General features: G+C 45.6%; 1 protein-coding gene across 2 annotated transcripts in view; it reads right to left on the minus strand.

The window, feature by feature from the left end:
• The window catches only part of CLMP (CXADR like cell adhesion molecule), a 98514-nt gene that overhangs the window by 5362 nt on the left and 71640 nt on the right, over window positions 1-21512 (minus strand). For both annotated transcript variants that reach the window (XM_006116626.5, XM_075916512.2), the window contains 4 exons: window positions 12218-12375; window positions 4995-5196; window positions 3289-3456; window positions 2459-2581 (listed from right to left, as the gene is read on the minus strand). In XM_006116626.5, the coding sequence (XP_006116688.1) occupies window positions 2459-2581; window positions 3289-3456; window positions 4995-5196; window positions 12218-12375 (651 nt within the window). The remainder of the gene's footprint in view (window positions 1-2458; window positions 2582-3288; window positions 3457-4994; window positions 5197-12217; window positions 12376-21512) is intronic.

Raw genomic sequence — 21512 nt, forward strand, 5'->3', positions numbered from 1 at the left:
TATATCACTTAGATTTTACAGAACTATAGAAATAGAAATGTAGGGCTGGAAAGCATCTCAACAGGTCGTTTAGTCCACCTCCCATGTGGTGAGGCAGGACCAAATAAACCTAGACTATTCCTGACAGATTCCTGTTCTTACAATCCCCCTATAATGGAAATTCCACAACCTCCTTGGAAGTCTGTTCCAGTACTTATCTATCCTTATTAGAAAGTTTTTCCTAATGCCTAACTAAATAAAATTAAACTATCAATTTGCAAGTATCATTGGATGTGAGTCAGGACAAAAAATTATTTAATTAATCAAATTATTTAGCCTTGCCTGCATGCAGGACTTAACTTAGGGCAGGTCTATATTATGGGGCAACGTCAACCTAAGGTACATAACTCCAGCTCCATGAATAGCGTACCTGGAATTAATGTGCCTCAGGTCAAGTTGCCACAGGGTCTCCGCTGTGGGGCATTTCTCCCGTAAACTTCCCTTTTGCTTCTCATTCCAGTGTATTATTGGAGTTGATGAAAGCTAGATCAGTGGTTGATTTAGGGTCTTTACTAAACCTGCTAATTTGTCTGCTCAGGGAATTGATCACCACCATGCCGATCTCCCAGTAAGTGTGTAGACCTGCCCTTACACTGGTTTTTAAGACAATGCAGTTAAAGTCATTGCATACCCCTGTGTGGTCATTCTTATTAAAAATGGCTTATTTTGGTTTAGCTTAAACCTGTTCCTTTATTCTTGTCTACACACAGAGGCTGTGTCTGGACTGGCCAGTTTTTCCGGAAAATCAGCCGCTTTTCTGGAAAAACTTGCCAGCTGTTTACACTGGCCACTTGAATTTCCGCAAAAGCACTGACAATCTCATGTAAGATTGTCAGTGTTCTTGCGGAAATACTATGCTGCTCCTGTTCGGGCAAAAGTCCTTTTGCACAAAACTTTTGCGCAAAAGGGCCAGTGTAGACAGCTTAGATTTGTTTTCACAAAAAAGCCCCGATCACGAAAATGGCGATTGGGGCTTTTTTGCGGAAAAGCACGTCTAGATTGGCACAGACGCTTTTCCCCAAAAAGTGCTTTTGCGGAAAAGCGTCCGTGCCAATCTAGATGCTCTTTTCCGAAAATGCTTTTAACAGAAAACTTTTCTGTTAAAAGCATTTCTGGAAAATCATGCCAGTCTAGACGTAGCCAGAGGTTGCTCGTTTAACTTAAAGTGATATTTTAAACCAGATTAGTTAAATTGATACAAAAGGCTGTGTGGATACTCTTTGTTAGTTTAAGCAGGTTTATATTTGGATTATCTTAAATTGATTATATATAGGTTTAATCTAAACCAAAATATATCACACTTAAACAGCAGTGTGTCCATACAGGGCTTTTTACTGATAAATAGATTGGTTTAAAATCATACTGTAAGTTAAGCCATTGAAAATTGCATAGAAAAGCCCTTAGATTTATATAAATGCTAAAAATGGCACCTGTGCATATGATCTGGGCATCCTTGGCTTGGCTTAAACCCCCCCTAGGTGCAGTGTTATATTGGGCATCATAAATTGTCAGTAAGCAAGACAACTTGAAAACTCAAATCCCTTTCTCCTTTGAACAATTTATCACTTTACAAGTCACCTTTTTTCCTTTGCCCCATCTTGCCCACCCATTTTTAGATGTGTAGGGAAATGTTCTTTGCAATTTCAGACTGGAGTGGAGATAAATTGTAAAGCTGTCGGACCTCCACAGAGAACTCCCACTGCAGGCCTTCAACCTCTCTGCTGTTCTCACCTGTGAATTGGGCCCACAGAGTTTTGAAAAGCCAGAAAAAATGTGTTTTATGGATTGATTGATTTCTAAACATAAATCTTGGGGGATACAGTGCAGTGTGCTAGCCATAGCCTGGTATCCTGTTCCTTTCACTCCAGCTGATATGGTTAACCAGGTGTGACACCCTAATCTCTAGCCTTTATGCAGAAGATGTCAAACATGGCTTAAAAATGAAATGCATCAATTATAATTTTTAATCTGCATTATTTTGTTTCATAGTAAATCTTTTCAGGCTGTTTTTAGACAGATTTCTCTCTTAATTAGGACAGATGCTTAATTTTTGATTGGAATGTTACAGTGTATAGTCCTCTATTAAACAACCAGTACATCTGTAAGTGCCTCTACCCGCTGAATGCCCTGGAAGCTCAGCAATTCAGCATTATTGCCAGTGCTCCGCCCGTCTTCTCAGAGTCAATGGAAACAAAATATCTAAACCTCAGGTCTTTTTGTACAGCCCTCAGCCATACCAGTAACGTTATGCAAACCCATAAAGTCAATAATGAGTAAGGAAGAGTCACTTCAGATTATGCAAGTATTCAGCTCAAACACGGGTGTGGCATGTCTCCTGTACAGACACAGCTTTTAACAGCATAGGAGCTACTGCCATTGTTAAAGCATCTTGGGTAACTCGCTACCCCCTGATACTCACATTGGACTGTCACCTGCACAAAGCAATTTTCTTGTCCAGCCTCATTGTAGGCAGTGCATTGGTATAACCCTGTAGCCATCTGTGTGAGATTCTTCATTAGAACTTGTCCAGGATTAGAAAAGTCTGAAATGGAAACACAAAAATCAAATAAGTCATAAAAATCAGAGGAAATGTCTCCCGGGCAGAAAAAAGCTGTTTCCAGCCCTGTCACTGACTTTCTGGGTATTCTCGGACAAGTTGTTTGACGTCTGTGTCTCTCTTTTCCCTCCAACACTTTGTCTTACCTATTTAAATTGCAGGCGTATTGGGGCAGAGCCTCTTTCTCACTATGTTTGTCCAATGCGGCTGCAATCTTGGGGTGGGGTTTCTAGCTGTTACGTGAATGCAAATAAATAATGCTAACAATCAGTCATATATGTTTCTATAATATCTGTCATACAAAACTCTAAACCCACATGAAAAGCAATGAATTAGGGCCTCCAAATACCCTGGGAAGTATTATTGATGTGGATCATATTGTTGACACTCAGCAAATAATAAAGTTGAATAGGCAGACTGTAAACTCAGGGCAGGGATTGTGTTTTTGTTATGAGTACCTACAAGGCCTACCGCAATGGGGCCCTTTCCCATGACTGGAGCACCTAGTCACTACTGCACTACTTCCACTCAATAGCATCCACTGTAATGACAGGGTAATAGGCTGAGAGCAACTCTGTGATTTACCAAGTGTTACAACATCAGCCAGTGACAGAGCTGGGCACGGAGAAGTAAGGCCTCAATCTTTTTCTTTCATCTGTGGAAACACCAGGAGGGGGCTTGGGATGACTTACTGACTCGTGCCGTAGGGGGCAAGTGTTCCATTTTTCCTTCCTCATCACTTATGCGCTGCCACTGGTACAAGATGGGTGCTGTGCCGGAGGCAGAATTGCACTGTAAGGAGAGTTCCTTTCCTTCAGAAAGCTCACCTTCCACCCAGCATTTGGGCTTGGAAGGTTTCTCTGGAAGAAACAGGTTGGAGATTTGGATCAATAGTTAACTAAGAGCAGGGGTGGGCAAATACCGGCCCGCGGGCTGGAGTCCACCAGGCTTAGCTCCTGGCAGGCCCTCACCACTATATTTACCTGCACGGCCACAGGTACTGGCCATCGCAGTTCCTGTTGGCTGCAGACTGCAGTTCCTAGCCAATGAGAGCAGCAGGAAGTGGTGTCCCAGTCTGTGCTTTTTTGCACTACTCCCATTGTCCGAGAATGGCGATCCGCAGCCAACAGGAGCTGCGATTGCCAGTACCTGCAGCTAGGCAGGTAAATATAGTGGAGGTGGCCTGCAGGGGATAATCATGGCGAACTGCCGCCGTGTTATTGCCTACCCCGTCTAAGAATCTGGTGTGAAATCCTGGCCTTTTTTGAAGTTAATGGGAACTTTGCCATTGACTTCAATGGGTCCAGGATTTCATCCCTGGAAGCAAGCTAGAAACCTCACCTCCAGCAACCACAACAACTGAGTTTAATAAGAGCTGAGCTTGCCCAGGGAAATAGAGCAGAACCTGCCAGCTGCATTTCAATTGGCAACACTTTGGCTGGCTGCTGATGGAAACAGTGTCCTCTTGCCCTCTGGCTATCAGCTTCTGAAAGCTGCCTTTCCAAATTAACCATTTTGGGGAGGGGGGAATCATAGAAAATTGCTGCTGCTTGTTTATTGGAGGTTCTTCTGACCCCTTTACAGCAATGACTCTTTCCAGAGCCTGAGGACAAGGATGGCATATGTCTCCTATGGGCACAGAAGCATCAGTGGTAGTTCTAAGCAACGTGACATACCATCAGCAGTGGTGTAAAGGACAAAGCACCATCCTCATTCCCTTTGGGAATTCGATACTGTCTGCCACTCACATGAGTGCCTAGTGGAGCCAGAAAGGTGAGGCACCTTGGCTCAATCCCTATAATCTCATCATGCATCTCAGTACACTGCAAATCTCTATCACACTTTGCTTCATTCCCCGAACAACCTGTGGTCCGCCCTCTTCTTTCTTCTGTCTGTCCTTTCTTCTTTTTCCCACTGCTGGAGACCCACTGCATTCGCACCCCCTTTTTAATTAACTGTATACTAAACAAAAGCCCAAACTGGAAGCCTTCAGTCAGGGAGGAAACAATGCCAACTCCCGCATCTTGTTATCAGACATCTGGCCAGTTCCTAGCACTGGGATATGAATCTAGAGTCTTTTGCTTTAATGCTGTCTGGGATCATTACCAACTCAGCTGCAATGGCATACTAGCTTTTGTGACCATATCAGATATAAAATCCAGAAGGAATGTTTTCTGCTGTCCTTTGGTTGGCTGCAGTGACCTCCAAACAGCACTTTAGGCCTTTTCCAGTTTCTGTCCTTCACGGGAAAATGCAAAGGCAAATGTGAAGCTTGAGTGTGAAACCTGGACAGGAGATACTGGGAGCAATTCAGGTGCTTCTGTATTGTACTGAAGCAAAATGTGCCTCAAGGAATTGAGTCTAGTGGGTTTGCTTTGGAACAACAAAATGAACTTACCTAGAACTGTCAGGGTGATATGATGCCACTCGTACTGCCCGGCATTTTTAACTTTACACGTGTACTGCCCTGCGTCGCTCGGCTGCAGAGATACAATCTGCAAGGAGGCATCTCCAGCTAGAAAATTGGAGGTGAAGGAAACTCGACCCTTTTGCCCCTCATTCACCTCATTATACACATTGCCTCCAGAGTAGGTGATAACCTAAGGGACAGAATTAGTCACTAATCAGTTAGTCAGACCAGTTACTATACTGTACAGCTCAGCTGAGCAAACCAATCACAGGAGACTCATTTGAAACCAGGTCAGCTTGCAAATTAGGAATTCTATCTGGCAATGACTTCAGTTCTTTGCAATTATGGAGATGTTGGTGGGTATTCGGTTAAGGTTGTACAGAGCTTTCTTCCTGTACCCAAAGTTTAATCCATCTAAAAACCATATCATGGTTCAATTTAGAAAACCCTTGTCTAGGTTGAAATTTCAGTTGAGATTTCAGTCATCAGTCTAGTTACACTGGTCCAAACCCCTAGTGCAGTCACAGTTCATACTTGTGTAATATGAGTTACATTGGTGCTGTTTACCCTTTACCCTAGGCTGATGAGAGATTTCTTTGGATCCTGAGGGAGGGAGCGAGCTCTGGGCCCTCAGAAGGCGTGGGGAGTCAGGCAGAATGGGCGGGGCTGGAGACTAGCTTCCCCCACCTAGCTGTTCAGTGCCACTGAGGCTGCAAGGGTGTGTGTTGTCTGGGATTCATCTGAAGAAGTGGGTTTTGCCAACGAAAGCTCATGAGACGATATATATTTCTGTTAATCTCTAAGGCCATGTCTACACTAAGAAACTATTTTGAAATAACTGAATTTGACTTAACTCCCAATTTCACAAAATAAAAATAGTGTCTCCCCACTACGGGGAATCCTTGAAATTAGTTTGACGCAGGTGCTGTTAATGTGGACGTGCTACCTCGACTGAAAGCCCCAGGAAGCACTGGGGAGTAATTAGTTCAAATTACTGTGGGGAGCTGTTATTTCGAAATAGCGGCACCAGACCATCCATATTTCAAAATAACTACTTTGAAATTAGCATTATTTCCCGAGAAAAGCAGGAGTACAGATTTCTAAATAAGCAGCCCTTTATTTTGAAATAACGGGCTTGGTAGTGTGGCTGCTCGGCTTATAAATTCAACATAGGGGGAGTTATTTCAAAATAAAGCCCTAGTGTAGACCAGGGCTAAGTTGCCACAGGACTACTCGCTTTTAAAGTTAGGGTACCTCTACACTGCAAGCTTCTTTCAGAATAACAGACTCCGAGCTCATCCTTCAGACCCTCTGCCTGTGTGCAGGAGCGAGGCCCTTGCAACCGCACCCTACGGTGGAGAGATGGTTCTGGAGGCTGGTTCCAACTGGTGGGACTGTCTGGCGATAGAGCAACTGGACAACCAGCAGTGGCTCCACAACTTCCGTATGAGGCAGGAGACATTCATGTAGCTGTGTGCCTGGCTCACCCCTGCCCTCCGACGACGTGACACCAACCATCCCCCTGGATGCGACCCGCCATCCCCCTGGAGAAGTGGATTGTCATCGCCGTCTGGAAGCTCACCACGCCAGACAGTTACCGTGGGCAACCAGTATGGCATGGGAAAGTCGACCATCGGGGCCCTCCTCATGGCACTCTCGGACTGCAGTCCCCGGGGGCAGGGAGTATGGGAAAGGGTGGGCTGGGGATGGGGGTGAGGGGAAGCCCCATCCCCAGGAGGTCTGCAGTGCCACCCTCACACAGCCATTGGGGGGGGGGTGGCTCCTGGGGTGTTTGGGGGGGAGGGCTTGAGGACCTCCCAAAGGCTCTGGCACCACCTTTGATTCCCTGTTTTGTTTGTTTGTCTCCTTCTGCAGGTGGTGAGAGCCATAAGCACCTTCTTGCTGTGCTGGGTCATCTGCATGGGAGACCCCCATCGTGGGATTTGCCACCCTGGGCTACCCCAACTGCAGGGGGACGGACATAGATGGAGCCCACACTCCCATCCATGCCCCCGACCACTAGGCAGCACAGTATATAAATCGCAAGGGATACTTTTTGATGGTCCTGCAGGCCCTGGTCAACCACCGCGGACAGCTCACGGACATTTTCTTCAGCTGGTCGGGAAGGCGCATGACGCCCATGTCTTCCGCAAGCCCAGCCTTTACCAGAAGCTGGAGGCTGGCACATTCTTCCCTGAGCACATCAGGGTCGTGGACGTTGAGGTGCCACTGTGCATTGTGGGGGATGTGGCCTACCCCCTAATGCCCTACACCAGCCACCAGGACCCAAGCAGGGACCGGGTAAGTGGTTGCCTGGGAAGGGCCCTCATCCAAGCTGAATGCACCTTCAGGTGCTTGAAGGTGCAGTTCAGGTGCCTCCTGACGTGCCTCATTGTGGGGGAACACAACATCCCCCAGTGATCTCTGCATGTTGCGTTCTCCGCAACATCATGGAGAGGAAGGGGGAGGCCTTCCTTCCGGGGTGGGGGGCCTTTGAGCAGCCACACACAGCTGCCACCCGCCAGGCCCATCAGGTGGGGGTGCGCATCCGGGAGGCCCTGAGGGACCCCAGTAGCTCTCCCCAGGGCCTCCCCACTAGGGCCTGTGCCTTGCCCCTCTGCCTTTCCCTCAGCAACCCGTCCCCTAACCGCTTCTCTGCAGACCCAATAAACACACACGTTTGCTTTTGAGAAAAAGACTGGGTTTTTTATTTGAGATAGAAGTACCTGGGGAGGAGGGGGAGGCTGAGAACCCGGATATGGGGAAGGGGAAGGGGAAGGGGGCTGAAAACCTAGGAGAGGGGAGGAGAGGCTCAGAGCTGAGGCTGAGACTGGCGCTTGGCTTGGGTGCTTTTTCCGCCTCATGTCCAGGGACCTCGGCGACCTCGAGGGTGGGCAAGTCCTGGGAGAATGGGGCTAGGCAGGAGGGGAGGCAGGTGCAGGGTCAGGCATGGGATGGGACGGGCTGGCATGGGATGGGGGGGCGGGTATTGGAGCAGGGACTGGGACTGGTGCTGGTGCTGGGTAGCTCATCATCTCCCAGACGGTTGCACACACGTTGTGGCCCTGCTGCAGCAGCTTGCCACATCAGGGCTTGCCTGTGCGGGAGACATCCAGGCCCTGGGGTACCAGCTCCAAAGTCAGCGTAGTGACTATGCTGGCTGTTTCCTCCTCCTCCTTGGCTAGGACTCCCGGGCGGGTGACGATGGGTCTTTCCAGCCCCGAGTCCACCACCAGGGATGTGGAAGGGGCTGCTCCACCCCCAGAATGTGCTGGAATTTGTCATAATTGAGACAGGAGTGGGGAGCACTCCCTCGCCTTGGCGTAGGCCTGCCGAAGCTCTTTGACCTTGCTCTGGACCTGCTCCAGGCTCCTGTTGAGGCCGTTCATGGCCAGGGCTGTCTGCCATCTGGCCGTATCTATAACGGCATGATGCCGTCTGGAGCGGAGACCCTGGAGGTTCTCCTCATTGCCCCTTACGTCCAAGAGGGCTAGGATCTCTTCCCCGGACCAGGACAGCACACGCCTTTTGCAGCCCCTGGCAGGCTCCCTGCGTGCTCCCTGTTAGGGTCAGTGGGCTCTTGGGGGGCTTGTGGCCGGGACATGGTGCCCACACATCAGGCACTGGCAGCTGCGCAGAGTCTGGTAGCTCCCAAGGCCTGCTTCCTGCCACAAGCCCAGTCCCCTGTGTCTGAAGCTTTAAGAGCTGTTGGGAGACAGGCACTATAGAGCTGTGATGAGTGTGGATGGAGTTGCCAGCAGGGCACCCGTCTTATTTCCTGAAGGCTTCTTTTTTCAAAATAATTCCCTTTTCCGCATCCACACACCTTTTTCCAAAAACTTTTTTCAGAAAAAGGCTTATTCCTCTTGGAATGAGGTTTACAACTGTTGGAAAAAGCCCGCCATTATTTTGACTTTTGGTCAAAATAACGCAACGGCAGTATGGAGGCTAGTATTGGTTTTCCGGAATAACGGCCGTTATTTCGGAAAAATGGTGCAGTGTAGCTGCACCCTTACAGAGTAACATGGCTACCCCTCTGAGATTTTATTAAGATAAGTAAAATTTCAATATTATATACATATTTAAGTGACCAGGCATGTCTTTGTTAATATTTCACACAACTGGATAGATGTACTGGCTTTATCTGCAGGTGACAGTACAATGTCTGGGGATTGAATAAAAGTGAACTTTTCTACGTCTCTGTCTGTCCTCTGTTTTGGTGGGTTTGGAATTGGTGTGTTATTTTTTTTCCTAAGCACAACTTTCTATGTTTTTGAACTCTTTCTCTGTGCTGCATTGGTTTTTGTTTTCATTTTCTTTTTCCAATAAGAGGCTACCAATAGTGAGCAGCATCTGGCAGACTAGAGAGTCATTCTTCACTGCCACCTGTGTGGTCATTTCCATTGGGAGGATTTTCAAGTTCATCCCCCATTTTATTGCTGAGGAACTGAGTGACACTGTGGGGCCAAGTGGGCTTGCCCAGGGTCACACAGGAAGTCTGTGGCAGATCAGGGAATTTAACCTGGGTCTCTCGTGTCCCGAGCTGGCATTTAAAATGAGTCTGGGTTTACAGCAGAGCAGAGAATTAGACTGGTGCTTAAATAGAGCATAAAACAAGGCCTTAGGCTACAATTTTTGAAACTAACCTCTTATTTGGGGTGCTTCAAATTTTGGCTGCCCAGATTGAGATAAGCCAGGCCTGATTTGTAGAGATGCTGTAGCTCCCATAGATCTAAGCTCGGGTGTGTTGAGTGTTCATTATCACTTAAAATCAAGCCTTGTTTGGACACCCAAACATCAGAGGCCACTCCAGAAAATCTGAACTGAGGAGGCCGTCAGTATTGGGTATTCTGAGGTTTGGCAGGTTGAACTGAGATTTGTGTGGGTGTTAGTATTCCTTCAACTGGGGAAGGAGGGTTCCTTGATTTGTAGGAATTGTGTTGACAGAAGCACAGTATCAGGCCTCACGTGAGATTTCTTCACTTATCAATTTGTAGAAAACATACTTAGTTTCTGCATTTTTGTGTTACTCTTGCACAATGGAATAATTTGCTCTTCCTCTCTCCCCAAATCTGTGATGTATTTGTGATTTGAGAAAATGGATCAGATTAACTTGCTGGCCACTTTCTTCATGATGCTTTTCTGCCACTCTTTGGGCAGTGGATGTGTGTGGCATTCAGCAAGAATTGTGGTTGTGCAGATAGCAATTGTTCATTGTGAGTCATCTCAAAAGTTAGTAGAAACACAGGACTGAATTTTAGTCTTTAAAACTCTTTAAAATAAAATGTCAAAATCTTTTCTACAATATAACTACATATCTAGCTTCAAGCTGATTTGTTTGCAATGGCACATCTACGCTTAAAACATTACAACACAGTACTTTAGTGTAGACACTATCTACACTGATGGAAGGGTTTCCCTGAAAGGTGGTAGTCAGGTTTGTGGAAGAATTCCCCCATTGACCTAACACTGTTTAGAATGTGGCTAGATCAGTTTAACTGCTTGTTTGTCAAAGGTGTAGATTTTCACACTCCAGCAGAGCAACAGTTATACCCACCTAATTTCTTAGTGTGAATCAGGCCTCCCTTTGTAAAATCTTTGGGGGCAAGGACTGTCTTTTTGTTCTGTGTTTGCACATCACCTTGCACAGCAAGGTACCAATTCATGACCACAACCTCTAGGTGCCATCACAGTATAAAAGAGGGGATACTGTAACTCATATTATTATTAATGCTCTTGGCACAAAAAGAAAGAGATTGGTTCACTGTGGGGTGATTAAGTCTCTGAATTATAAGTCTTCTTAAAGCATTGAGAACCCACGGATGAATCATTATTAATTAGCATTTTTAGTTAAGAGATGGCAGATTGTGAGCTCCTTAAGGTGTAGGCAGAATCTTTATTTGTGTCATGCATTATATCTGCATTTAAATAAATCCCGCATTCCCAATTTACCCTGCATATTTTCAATTGTTTTAACTAGGAGTTCTGGGTAAGTTAGGAATGTAAGATCAGGGCTCCAGTTTTAAAATACAACCAGAGCCAGACTCTAGGACTTTACCTTATCAGTTTCTCTCTAGAGGCAAATATTTTTAAATGCATGATTTATATCTGGTTACATGGTACTGATCATCAGGAATCAGTAGAGGCATTTAACACACCCCAGGATACGGTTGCAATTAACCAGTGCCATCTGCAGCCAGTTTTCAATGGTTCTAGTTCATACAGAGGCAAGAGTCTATGCCACATCAGTGACTTCTGTACCATAGGAAATGATCTTGTTACATGCATTAAACAGGCACATCTAACCCATATATATAAAACACAGGGACTTAGGTGGGTATAACTGCATTGTTCAGGAGTGAGGATTTTTCATACCCTGATCAAGATAGCTGGGTCAATCTAATTTTCCACTCTAGACTATCCTTTACATCTGCATAGCTACATCACTCAGGGTTGACCTATGCCAGCCTAGTGCCTTGAGTAGGTCAACAGAAGAATTCTATCAGGCTAGCTATTGCCTATCGAGGAGGTAGATTAACTACAGTGATGGAAGAATCCCTCCTGTTGTTGCAACGTCTACATTGAAGATCTATAGCAACACGGCAATACTGTTGTAGTGTTTTAAGAGTAGCTATGCTTTTAGTGTTCTTGAGAGAGCCTTTGTAAGGCTATGTCTATACTGGAAAGGTTTGGCGATGAAAGTGTTGTCGACTAGCAAAAGTAGCCAAAACTGAAAACTCGCCAAACCTGTTTTTCTGCCACTTTGTCGACAGATCACGGCACCATTGTTAGCTCCCCTGTCAACAGAAAAAGCAAAGCAATATGGGTTGGCATGCCACAGTGCTTGGCATCACCTTCAGTCACTAAGTGCTGTGGAAATACACAACGTAGCACTAGGCGTTGCTTCCCAGTGCTCCTGGGGTTTCCGGCTTACTTTCGTGCCAGGAATGACAGTCCTTGCTGTGAACTCCAGCATCTACTGTTCTCCTACTGACAAAGCAAACACAGCTTGTGGGGGGGGGGGGGGGTTTGTGGGCTAAAGTGCAGACAAACAGCATTTACACTTGCCTGACTTTTAGCAACATGACCGTGTTGACACGGCCATCTTGCTAAAAGCTGTGTAGTGTAGACAAAGCCAGGCCACATGAATAAGTTCTCCCCCTCAATGGAACTAGGAAACATGTCTTCTTAGTGTCTGAGTAGAGACCTACCACTTTTTGGTTTGCTTTGGAATCATGCAGCAGCCACTCAATGTCCAGGCTTCTTGGCTCCAGGAGGCCCAGACGGTGGTGACAGGGCAGAGTGACGTTTTCCTCAGCCACCCTCTTGAACGCTGTCTGAGCCCCAGACATCCAAACCAAGCAGGAAGCTGAAAGACAGAAACCAGTGGTCAGTGACCAGTGTTCCCTCTAAGATTTTCCATCCATGAGCAGAGGGAGTTTTGTCTTGTACACCAATATTGACGTCATGTGCCCTTGTTTGGATGTATGCAACTGTGGCACCCACCAGTTACTAACAATATTCCCTATATAATTTAAATTGTTATGTAAGAAAAAACGAAAACAAAACAAGGTGCATGATCCTGCACCCCACCCAGCTCGGTATATTATTTTGCTACTAGAGGTCTCTGTAGTGTGCAGAGCTCTGGGCAGGGTGTATTCCCTGGCAAATAAAGGTGACGAGTTTAATCTCAAGCGGAGTACAAGCTGTTTTGTGTCTGTAACTGGCTATTTTCTTTAGTAAATGGCTCCTGCTTAAGTAGGATAGACATGAAACTATGCTGGTCTAAACCCACTATTTTAGTATCCAAACCAACTTGGAATTAGAACTATGTTATTGCAGGATTACTCACTGCACTGTTTGATCCATTCATTCAAAATTAGTTTGAATTAATTTGCAGCTCACATTTTCTTTTTTCACAAAATCAAATTTAAATTTTAATAACAATAAAGTATCAGGAAATCGTTCTCATGGTAAGAGCTCTCAGACTAGAATGCCACACACACAATTTGCAGGCCAGAGCTGGCCCGTTTGATGTATTTATTTGGCCTCCTGATTTTGCAGAATCTGATTTCCTTAAAAAATATTATCCCTTGTCTTTTGCCAATAAGATGATCCAAGCGTCGGTCAGTTGCAAACTGATAAAGTGCTTCCTTTCCGAGCCCGCAGAGCGCCCTGTAACAAAGACCCTAAGAGGCACGAACTTCTTTAGTTGCGTTGGGATCTTAACTTCATGTGGCAGCTCTGTCCCCGGTCACTGGGGCCCAGGCCCCACAGCAGCAGCTGCAGCTCCCCACGTGGTGGCTGGTCCTGGCCGCTGGAGCAGCCACTGCCGCCGCTTCCCATGCGGCAGCTTGGGCCCGGACTCAGGCCCCGGCCACCGGAGCAGCTGCCACCGCTTCTCCCCACATGGTGACTCGGGCCCAGGCCCCAGTCTCTGGAGCAGCAGCTACTGCCTGCCATACCACCCTCCCTAGCTGCAGCTCCAGCCCTGGGGAAGGGCTGAAGCTGGGGACAGGGCCATGTGGTGGCTGTTCTGCTGCTCCTGCAGCCGCCCACCACAAGGCCCTGCCCCGAAACAGCTGAGCAGCCTCTGTGTGGCTCTGCTGAGGAGGCAAGAGAGCCTCAAATTGCATCTTACAGGGAACTCTGCTGGTGACTAGGAAAAAGGAAGTATCTCTGCACGTACAGGTCCAGCTAGAGCTCACTTCAGGGAACTCTTTGTCATTGCTTCACTGTAGCAAAGAAAACGCTGTTGTTTTGCTTATTGGACACTGTATCTGATTAAAAAGTGGCACATGCAAATTGATATCAGGTTGATTCCCCCCTTCCCCCTCCCCACTGTCTAAGAAGAACAGATGACTTTGATGTCTAATTCACGTGACCTTCATCCACACTTGCTACACCTTGGGCTACCCACATTTGCCAGTCTTGCCTGTCAATTACCCTTCTCCCCAAATCTTCCCATTTCATGTAGAGGTGCTTGATGTCGTTCAGAACTGTTCGTTTCCATGTTGCTCATAATCTTCCTCTCTTTTCTTGCATTTTCTGGCTTCCAGTCAAGGGTGGTATTTGACAAGCATTCTTTTTCCATTCTCAGCACATGCCCATGCCAATGATGTCTTCTCTTAGGGTATGTCTACACTGCAAAGTTAATCCAAAATAACAGCTGTTATTTTGAATTAACTTTAATAGCGTCTATACATGCAAACCGCTATTTTGAAATTAATTCGAATTAGCAGAGTCCTTAATTCGAATTTGGTAAACCTCATTCTATGAGGAGTAAAGCCAAATTCGAAATAGCTATTTTGAATTAAGTGCTGTGTAGACACTTAATTCGAAATAGGGGGCCTCCAGCCCTTCCCAGGGAGCCCTGGTGGCCACTCTGGGCACAACCAGGAAAACTTACTCTCCTCTCCCCTAGCCCCAGAGCCATTAAAGGGGTAGACCCTGGCCACACGGCCTGTGCCAGCTCCAAGCCTGCCAGCCCAGAGCCAACAGTGGACACCGGAGCCCCTAACCCAGTGGCCCAAAACATGAGCCAGCAAGCCACTGGCAGCCGGCCCTCCACCGCTCCCCAGGAGCAGTCTGCCAGCTCCCAGGAGCCAGACAGGGGTTGGAGAAGGCGGGCGCCTTCCTGGTCCAGGGTGGAGATCATGGACCTTATTCAGGTTTGGGAGGGATGCCCCCAACATCCATGATCTCTACACTAGATGGAGGAATGTGGCCGTCTATGGCAGGATAGCCACCAGCCTTGCCACCAAAGGCCACATGCGAACCCAGGAGCAGGTTTGCGTGAAAATCAAGTTGGTCCAGCGAGACCCCCAACCCTGGGCCCTGAGCTTCCCCTCCCTCTTCTTCCCCTGGCTTCCCCCTTCCAGCTCCCTCCTCCCAGGTTTCCCCCTCCCCTCTCTCACCCTCTCTCTTCCCCTCTCCCACCTCCTTTTCCCAGTCTTCCCAGAAGTTCATCCCCCCCCCCCCCGTTTTGCTCAATAAACCCAGTTTCTATTTTTGAACATACGTGTCTTTTGTTTGACATTAGGAAGGGGGGCTAGGGAGGGGTAAGTGGAAGGACGTGAGGGAGGAATGGGACACAAGCCCCTGGTGGGGAGGCCCGGGGTGGCTCTGAGGGCTCCTCAGGGTGGACGCTCTCCCTCAGGGCCTCCTGGATCCTGACAGCCCCCTGATGGACCCCTCAGATGGCAGCCTGCAGTAAGTGCAGCCGGGCTGATGGCAACGACCCCACGAGATGCACCGGCGTGCCCAGGGGCAGCTCTGGCTCCATGTGGCTGAGTGCTGTGGTGTGGGCACTCAGGGCACTGCAAGCCAGGACTGCTTTGCTGTCCCTCGTCGAGGTAGACAAGCAAGCGGGGAACCCTGAGAACTGTCTGTCCGGGGTGGGGGTCGGGTCCCTTTAAGCACGGAGCTCAGTTAGCCTCAGGCAGCAGCCCCACACACTAAGTCCTAACCTGATGCGCTGCCGGCACTGGTTCCGACCAGCCTTAACTTCGGTTCAGGGTCCACTCAGTGCGGACGCGCTATTTCAAAATAGATTTTGTGTGTAGATGCGTTATTTCGAATTAGCTTAATTTGAATTAACTATTTCAAATGAAGTTAACTCGAATTAATGCTGTGGTGTGGAAATACCCTGATAGATTATTAAATTCACACAAAGCTAAAGTAAATATACTTTAAGGCCCAGGAATGTGCCCCGCACGTACACACCACAGTCCTCTGTGCACCCCATGGGGCTCAATAGTGCTTCCTTTCTTACGTCCTTCTTTTACATGTTCTTGACTCAATACCTTGCATTTCAGCCTGTAGCCTTCCTGCTTTTGGAACACTAATGCCACTCCTGGCAGACTGATTGGTCCCTAGTGAGTGATATAATGGGAGACTCTCCCTAACCCCCGGGGCTGAGTTCAGTGTGATTGCAATACTGAAAATAAAAGGTCAGGCTCAGAAATAAAAGTCTGATCTTGTGTAAAACAGGCATGGCACAATTAGGTTAATGAGCTGGCCCTGAACCCTGATTGTCAGCAGTTTGTCATTTAAAAAAAAATCCTAATTTGGACCACTAGAGGGAATCAGATCCTAATAGGTAGCTGATATCACAAAAAAGGAGCATGAACAAGACTGGGCAACCACAGGCAAGCAAAGCATTAAGGGTATGTCTACACTAGCCCCCTAGATTGATCTAGGGAGGCTAATGAGGGCGACCAGAATTGCAAATCAAGCCTGGGATTTAAATATCTCGCACTTGATTTGCATGTTCCTGGCCGGTCGCCATTTTAGAAATTGACTAGCCTAAAGTAACTGCCCGTGTCTACACACAGCAGCGAAACGGGATTTCGATTTAAAGCCCTAACTCGAATTAGCTGTTATTCCTCCTGCAATGAAGTTTACCAGCTAATTCGAGTTAGGGGCTTTAAATTGGAATCCCGTTTCACTGCTGCGTGTAGACGCAGGCAGTTACTTTGGGCTACTCAATTTCTAAAATGGCGACCAGCCGGGAACATGCAAATCAAGCGCGGGATATTTAAATCCCGGGCTTGATTTGTAATTCTGGTCACCCTAGATCGATCTAGGGGGCTAGTGTAGAAGTACCCTAACATGCTGTGTAAAGTAGAGGTTAAAGAGGGAGAAAACCTTTCCGTCCAGATGATAGAGGTCCATCCTGTAGTGATACAAAAATAACATGGGATGCTCCATGCACATGCACCTCACATGGATTTTACAGATTTCCTCCCTATTTTCCTTAGAAATACATTTTTCTTACATGGCCAAATGCCTCTGACAAATTATCACATCAGACATTGATAGCTAAACTCAGCCAACGCCTACTCCACCCTCCTTTATACCCTGATACCCCTAGAACTTTTACTGCCACTTAATTTAAGATGAGTGGACCCCTGCTATAAATTAATCTTCCCCGCCCTGCTCACTACAGGAATCAACAGGCCCAGAGGAGGCCTTACTCAGCCACGTTTGCAGGTTTCTTTAAAGGGAAAGCTAACTCAATTTATAGCTAGATTCACTAATATCAAAGCGTCTAGTGACCACAATCATATCCCAAGTGTAGTTATTTATTCTTTCTAAAATAAATACTTGTTTTCTATTATGGCCTAGATGGCTGGGTCCTTCTTCAATAAAGCCACTGACATTCACTAGGTGAGTGAATTTCAGTCAAGATATGTGTATTTCCTGGAGGTACACACTTATTTTCCAGAGGTACATCAATTTATCTAGCTATTTGCCCTTTTTTACAACAGGCTACAATAAAAGCTCTAGAACAGTCAATACAAGCTAAAATTTCGTACACTTACTGCTTTAGATTGCGCTATATATTATACACTGAAATGAAAGTGCAATGAATTCCATTTAATTTATGTTATAATCAGGGTTTGCTGAGCGGCGGTGAGCCCTGCTCGCCAGACGCTCAGATCTGCGCTCTGCGCCAGCTCTTCCAGGGTGTAATCTACTCACTACAGGCAAGTAGATTACATTGTTTGTCGAGCCCTGGTTATAATTATATGGTAAAAATGAGAAAGTCAGCAATTTTTCAGTAATAGTGTGCTGTGACACTTGTATTTTGCATTTTTTAAGTGTTATTTTGAAAGTAGTTTTTAAGTTAGGTGAAACGTGGGGACATACAAGACACATCAGACTCCTGAAAGGAGTAGAAGAGTAGAATAGTTTGGAAAGTTTGAGAACCACTGCACTAAGATTAATCAATTAGCTTAATTGATCTGCCATTGCAAGGGATGTTCACACAGCATTGACTAACCTCCCTAAATCCTTTCTTTGCTAAGAATATATAACCTGGTTTGGATTCATGTATAACCTGGTTTGGATTCCCTAGGGCCTAGGGAGACAGCATCTTCAAAATCCTGGCCACAAATATTTAGGGAGAGATTATTAGGATGCCACATTGTCCAAAATACAACTGCATTTCAGCCTCTCTGGTTTCGTCTGGGAGTGAACAACTATCAAGAAAGATTTTAGTCTGTTTCAGCAAAAACAATAAGGAGTCCCGGGGCACCTTAAAGACTAACAGATTTATTTGGGCATAAACTTGTGGGTTGGAGCCCACTTCATCAGATACATGAAGTGGGCTCCAGCCCAGCCCATAAAAGCTTATGCCCAAATCAATTTGTTAGACTTTAAGATGACACAGGACTCCTTGTTTTTATCAAGCAAAGCTCTGAAGAACTCAAGATTTTGCTCATAGTTTTATAAGCAGAGGATAAAAAAAACACCTATTAATGAGTACGATCAGCTGACTCTGCTTATGGGCAATTCCTTAAGTAAAACCATTTATAATTGCTTGCGTGGGTATCTGTGGGCTGGTTGGGATACCCATTGGTGGTTTGCAAATGTAGCAGACACCCTGGAGCTAGCTTTGTGCACACACAGAAAAGCCACAGTATTTATGCACAGTGGGCTACAAGAGGAAACCTTCTAGCCACAAGAGGGCAGAATCCACTCAAATAAGATGTTATGCATTCAGGTATAACAATGGATGAGTTCCCCAAAGGTCCCTTAAGTAAAAGTTTCAACTACTAATGGAGTGGCTACACAAAATCTGATCCTGTATTCCCTGTCCCCACCCCAGAGACACTCCCACTGACTCACAGATCCTGAGCGTCATGTAATATATTTCATAATTACGATAGTGTCAGATTTTTAAGGCCTTTACTCAACTCCATACTCCAGCAAACTCCCATAGAACAACAATGGGAGCTTTATTCCCAGCAAGGCCCATGACTGATCCCGTACTGCAATTCCTACATTGCATAAATCTTGGCTCATATCTTGGCATGTAATCCTTAAAAATGAGTCTCCTCTTTTGTCCTCAGTCTAGCTGACGTGTCACTCTGTCAGCACATCATAAAACAGAACACGTTGGTAAAACAGTTTTAATATTTAAACATTTCTCTTAGTGCTAAAAGACATTGGATTTGGGCAATCACAGAGGCCCTGCTAAGAAAAGAGAGAGAAAGAGAGAGGTTTTCTATTTATATTAAAACTACAGAAATGGTTTAAGCAACACAAAAGTTTGCACACCTAAGTGATATATGGTAGACAGTATAATAATGAAATTTCAGTCTTTTTAAATCCATGAAACAGGGTGGTTTTTTTCTTTCTTTCTTTCTTTTTTTTTTTTAATATTAGGAGCTAGATTCTGCAGCCTTTCAGCAATCTCACTCTTGAAGTAGTCCCTTTTAGCTCAAGAATTTCAAAATAACTGGTGATTTTGAGTGCCTCAGTTTTTGGTACTCAACTTGAGAAATTTTAAAGGGAGATGATTTTCAGAAAGTCAGGTGTCTCACAAGACCATCCCCATCCCTCTGCAATGTGCATTGTAATCAGTGGATTGCTTAAGGAGTAAGGTACTAATGTGAGAAGGCCCTTAACTCCTTCACCAAAGATATATGTTCACACACATACATGGATGTACTAAATTGCACATACTATGCACATGTGCTAGCAAACATTTTCACACATTTTTCACACGTACACAATATGTGCAAAACCACATTTACTTACACATCTGAAACAAAACACACGTAGAAAGGCATGCACACATTGAACACACAAGCAGAACCACCTCAGATAATCACACCTCATCCCAGCACAAATGCACACACACACACACACAGAATGAGATTAGAACCTAACATATTTTGTCAACATTTCTATTTATAGGAAAAAGTCTAATTCTAAAAACAAAAGCGCTTCTGGACCTAAATCTTTTATAAGCTTCAGAAGAGAAGTTAAACCAGGAACTAATGTTAAATGTATATTACACATTTCGAAAAGTTAAGCTTTAGTCATTTATGGGTTACTGAAGAGAGAATGAATGACCTAGAGAAAATTTACAGCAGTGATGGGCAGCCTAAGCTAATGACTGAGCTGCACGAGTGGGCCGCAAGATTGTCGTAACCAAGACAGTCTCCCAGGATAAGGGTAGTTTTGCTAACGGCATGTGTGTACCTAGAATTTTGGGGTGTGCCAATTGAACGATAGAAGCTCTTTGCTTGGATGCAGAGGGAGTGAACAGCTCTCAGTCAATGTTGAGTGCAATGAACATGCTCTTGCTTTACATTCATGTCACTTTAGTAATACCGGAAGGTAAAAAAAAAAAAATGGACAGAAACCAACGAAATCTGGCAACCAACTGTAACAAAAATGTCTCACAGACCATACAGCAAACCCCAATTCTCTGCATGCAGCTCGCAGGTTGCCCACCACTGTTTTAGAAACTTCTGGATATGGGGAACTCTTAGTGACATGCTAAAATAGTCCAAAATATTCCATCCATGATAATTTGACACATGAATTCCTTAAATTGGTTTTGAAAATTTTAAGCCTCTTGAGGCCTTGTTCTTTAGTTTACAAGCAGATTCTTCAGCTACACTTATCATTACTTATTTGAGCTCGCTAAGTCTCTTCCAGAAGGTTGACATTAGTCTGAAGTAGGCAGGCAACCTGAAATTTCCCTGAGATGGAAACCAAACAAAGGCAGCTTGTGCTAGTGTCAGGCAAGTGGCGGACTCTTTCAATTTGGTTGGGTGATTTGGGAGAATAGGAAGGCATTTAATTAGGCACATGTTTAAATCCCTCTGTGATGCTGGCACAAGATTCCTATGCCATACCTGGGTACGTCTAGCCTGCAGGCTTCTTTCAGAAGAAGCTTTTCTGGAAGAGATGTTCCAAAAAAACTTCTTCTGAAAGAGAGAGGGTCCACACTGCCAAAGTGCATCCAAAAAGGAATCTGCTTTTTTGAAAGATAGCGTCCACACTGAATGGATGCTATCTTGCATTTAAGCTGTGATTACTATAAACGGAGTGGCCACCAGGGCACATGTGCTTTCTACTCTTTCCTCTTCTTTCAAAAGAACTCCCTCTTCCCTGTCCACACACGCCTTTTTCCGAAAGAGCTCTTTCGGAAAAAGGCTTTTTCCTTGCAGAAAGATGATTACCAATGTTGGAAAAAACTCCTCTGTTCTTTTGATTTTTTTTCGAAAGTACGCGATTGCAGTGTGGACGTAAGTGAAGTTTTTTCAGAAAAACTGTAGTGTAGACATAGGGTGTGTCTAGACTACAGAGTTTTGTCGACAAAAGTAGACTTTTGTCGACAAAACTATACCTGCGTCTACACTACCGCTGAGTTCTGTCGACATAACGTCGACAGAACTCAGCAGTTTTGTCGACACTGGTAAACCTCATTTTACGAGGCATAACACCTTCTGTCGACAGAGTTTCTGTCGACAGAAGGTGTTATTGCATGTAAACTGTCCTTTGCGTCTACACTACCATGTCGACAAAGCAGCTTGCTTTGTCGACAGAACTCAATGTAGTCTAGACGCTCTGTCGACAGAAGCCTGTAGTCTAGACGTACCCATAGTGTTGGATACCGACAGATATGTAGCTGGAAATAGTCTGGCTCATATGTGTTAGAAAAGGCAGTAAAATTATAAAAATGTGTTTAGTCTTCACTGA

The sequence above is a fragment of the Pelodiscus sinensis genome, chromosome 25 (assembly GCF_052426305.1).
Source record: "Pelodiscus sinensis isolate ZL-2025 chromosome 25, ASM5242630v1, whole genome shotgun sequence".
NCBI classification, from domain to species: domain Eukaryota; kingdom Metazoa; phylum Chordata; order Testudines; family Trionychidae; genus Pelodiscus; species Pelodiscus sinensis.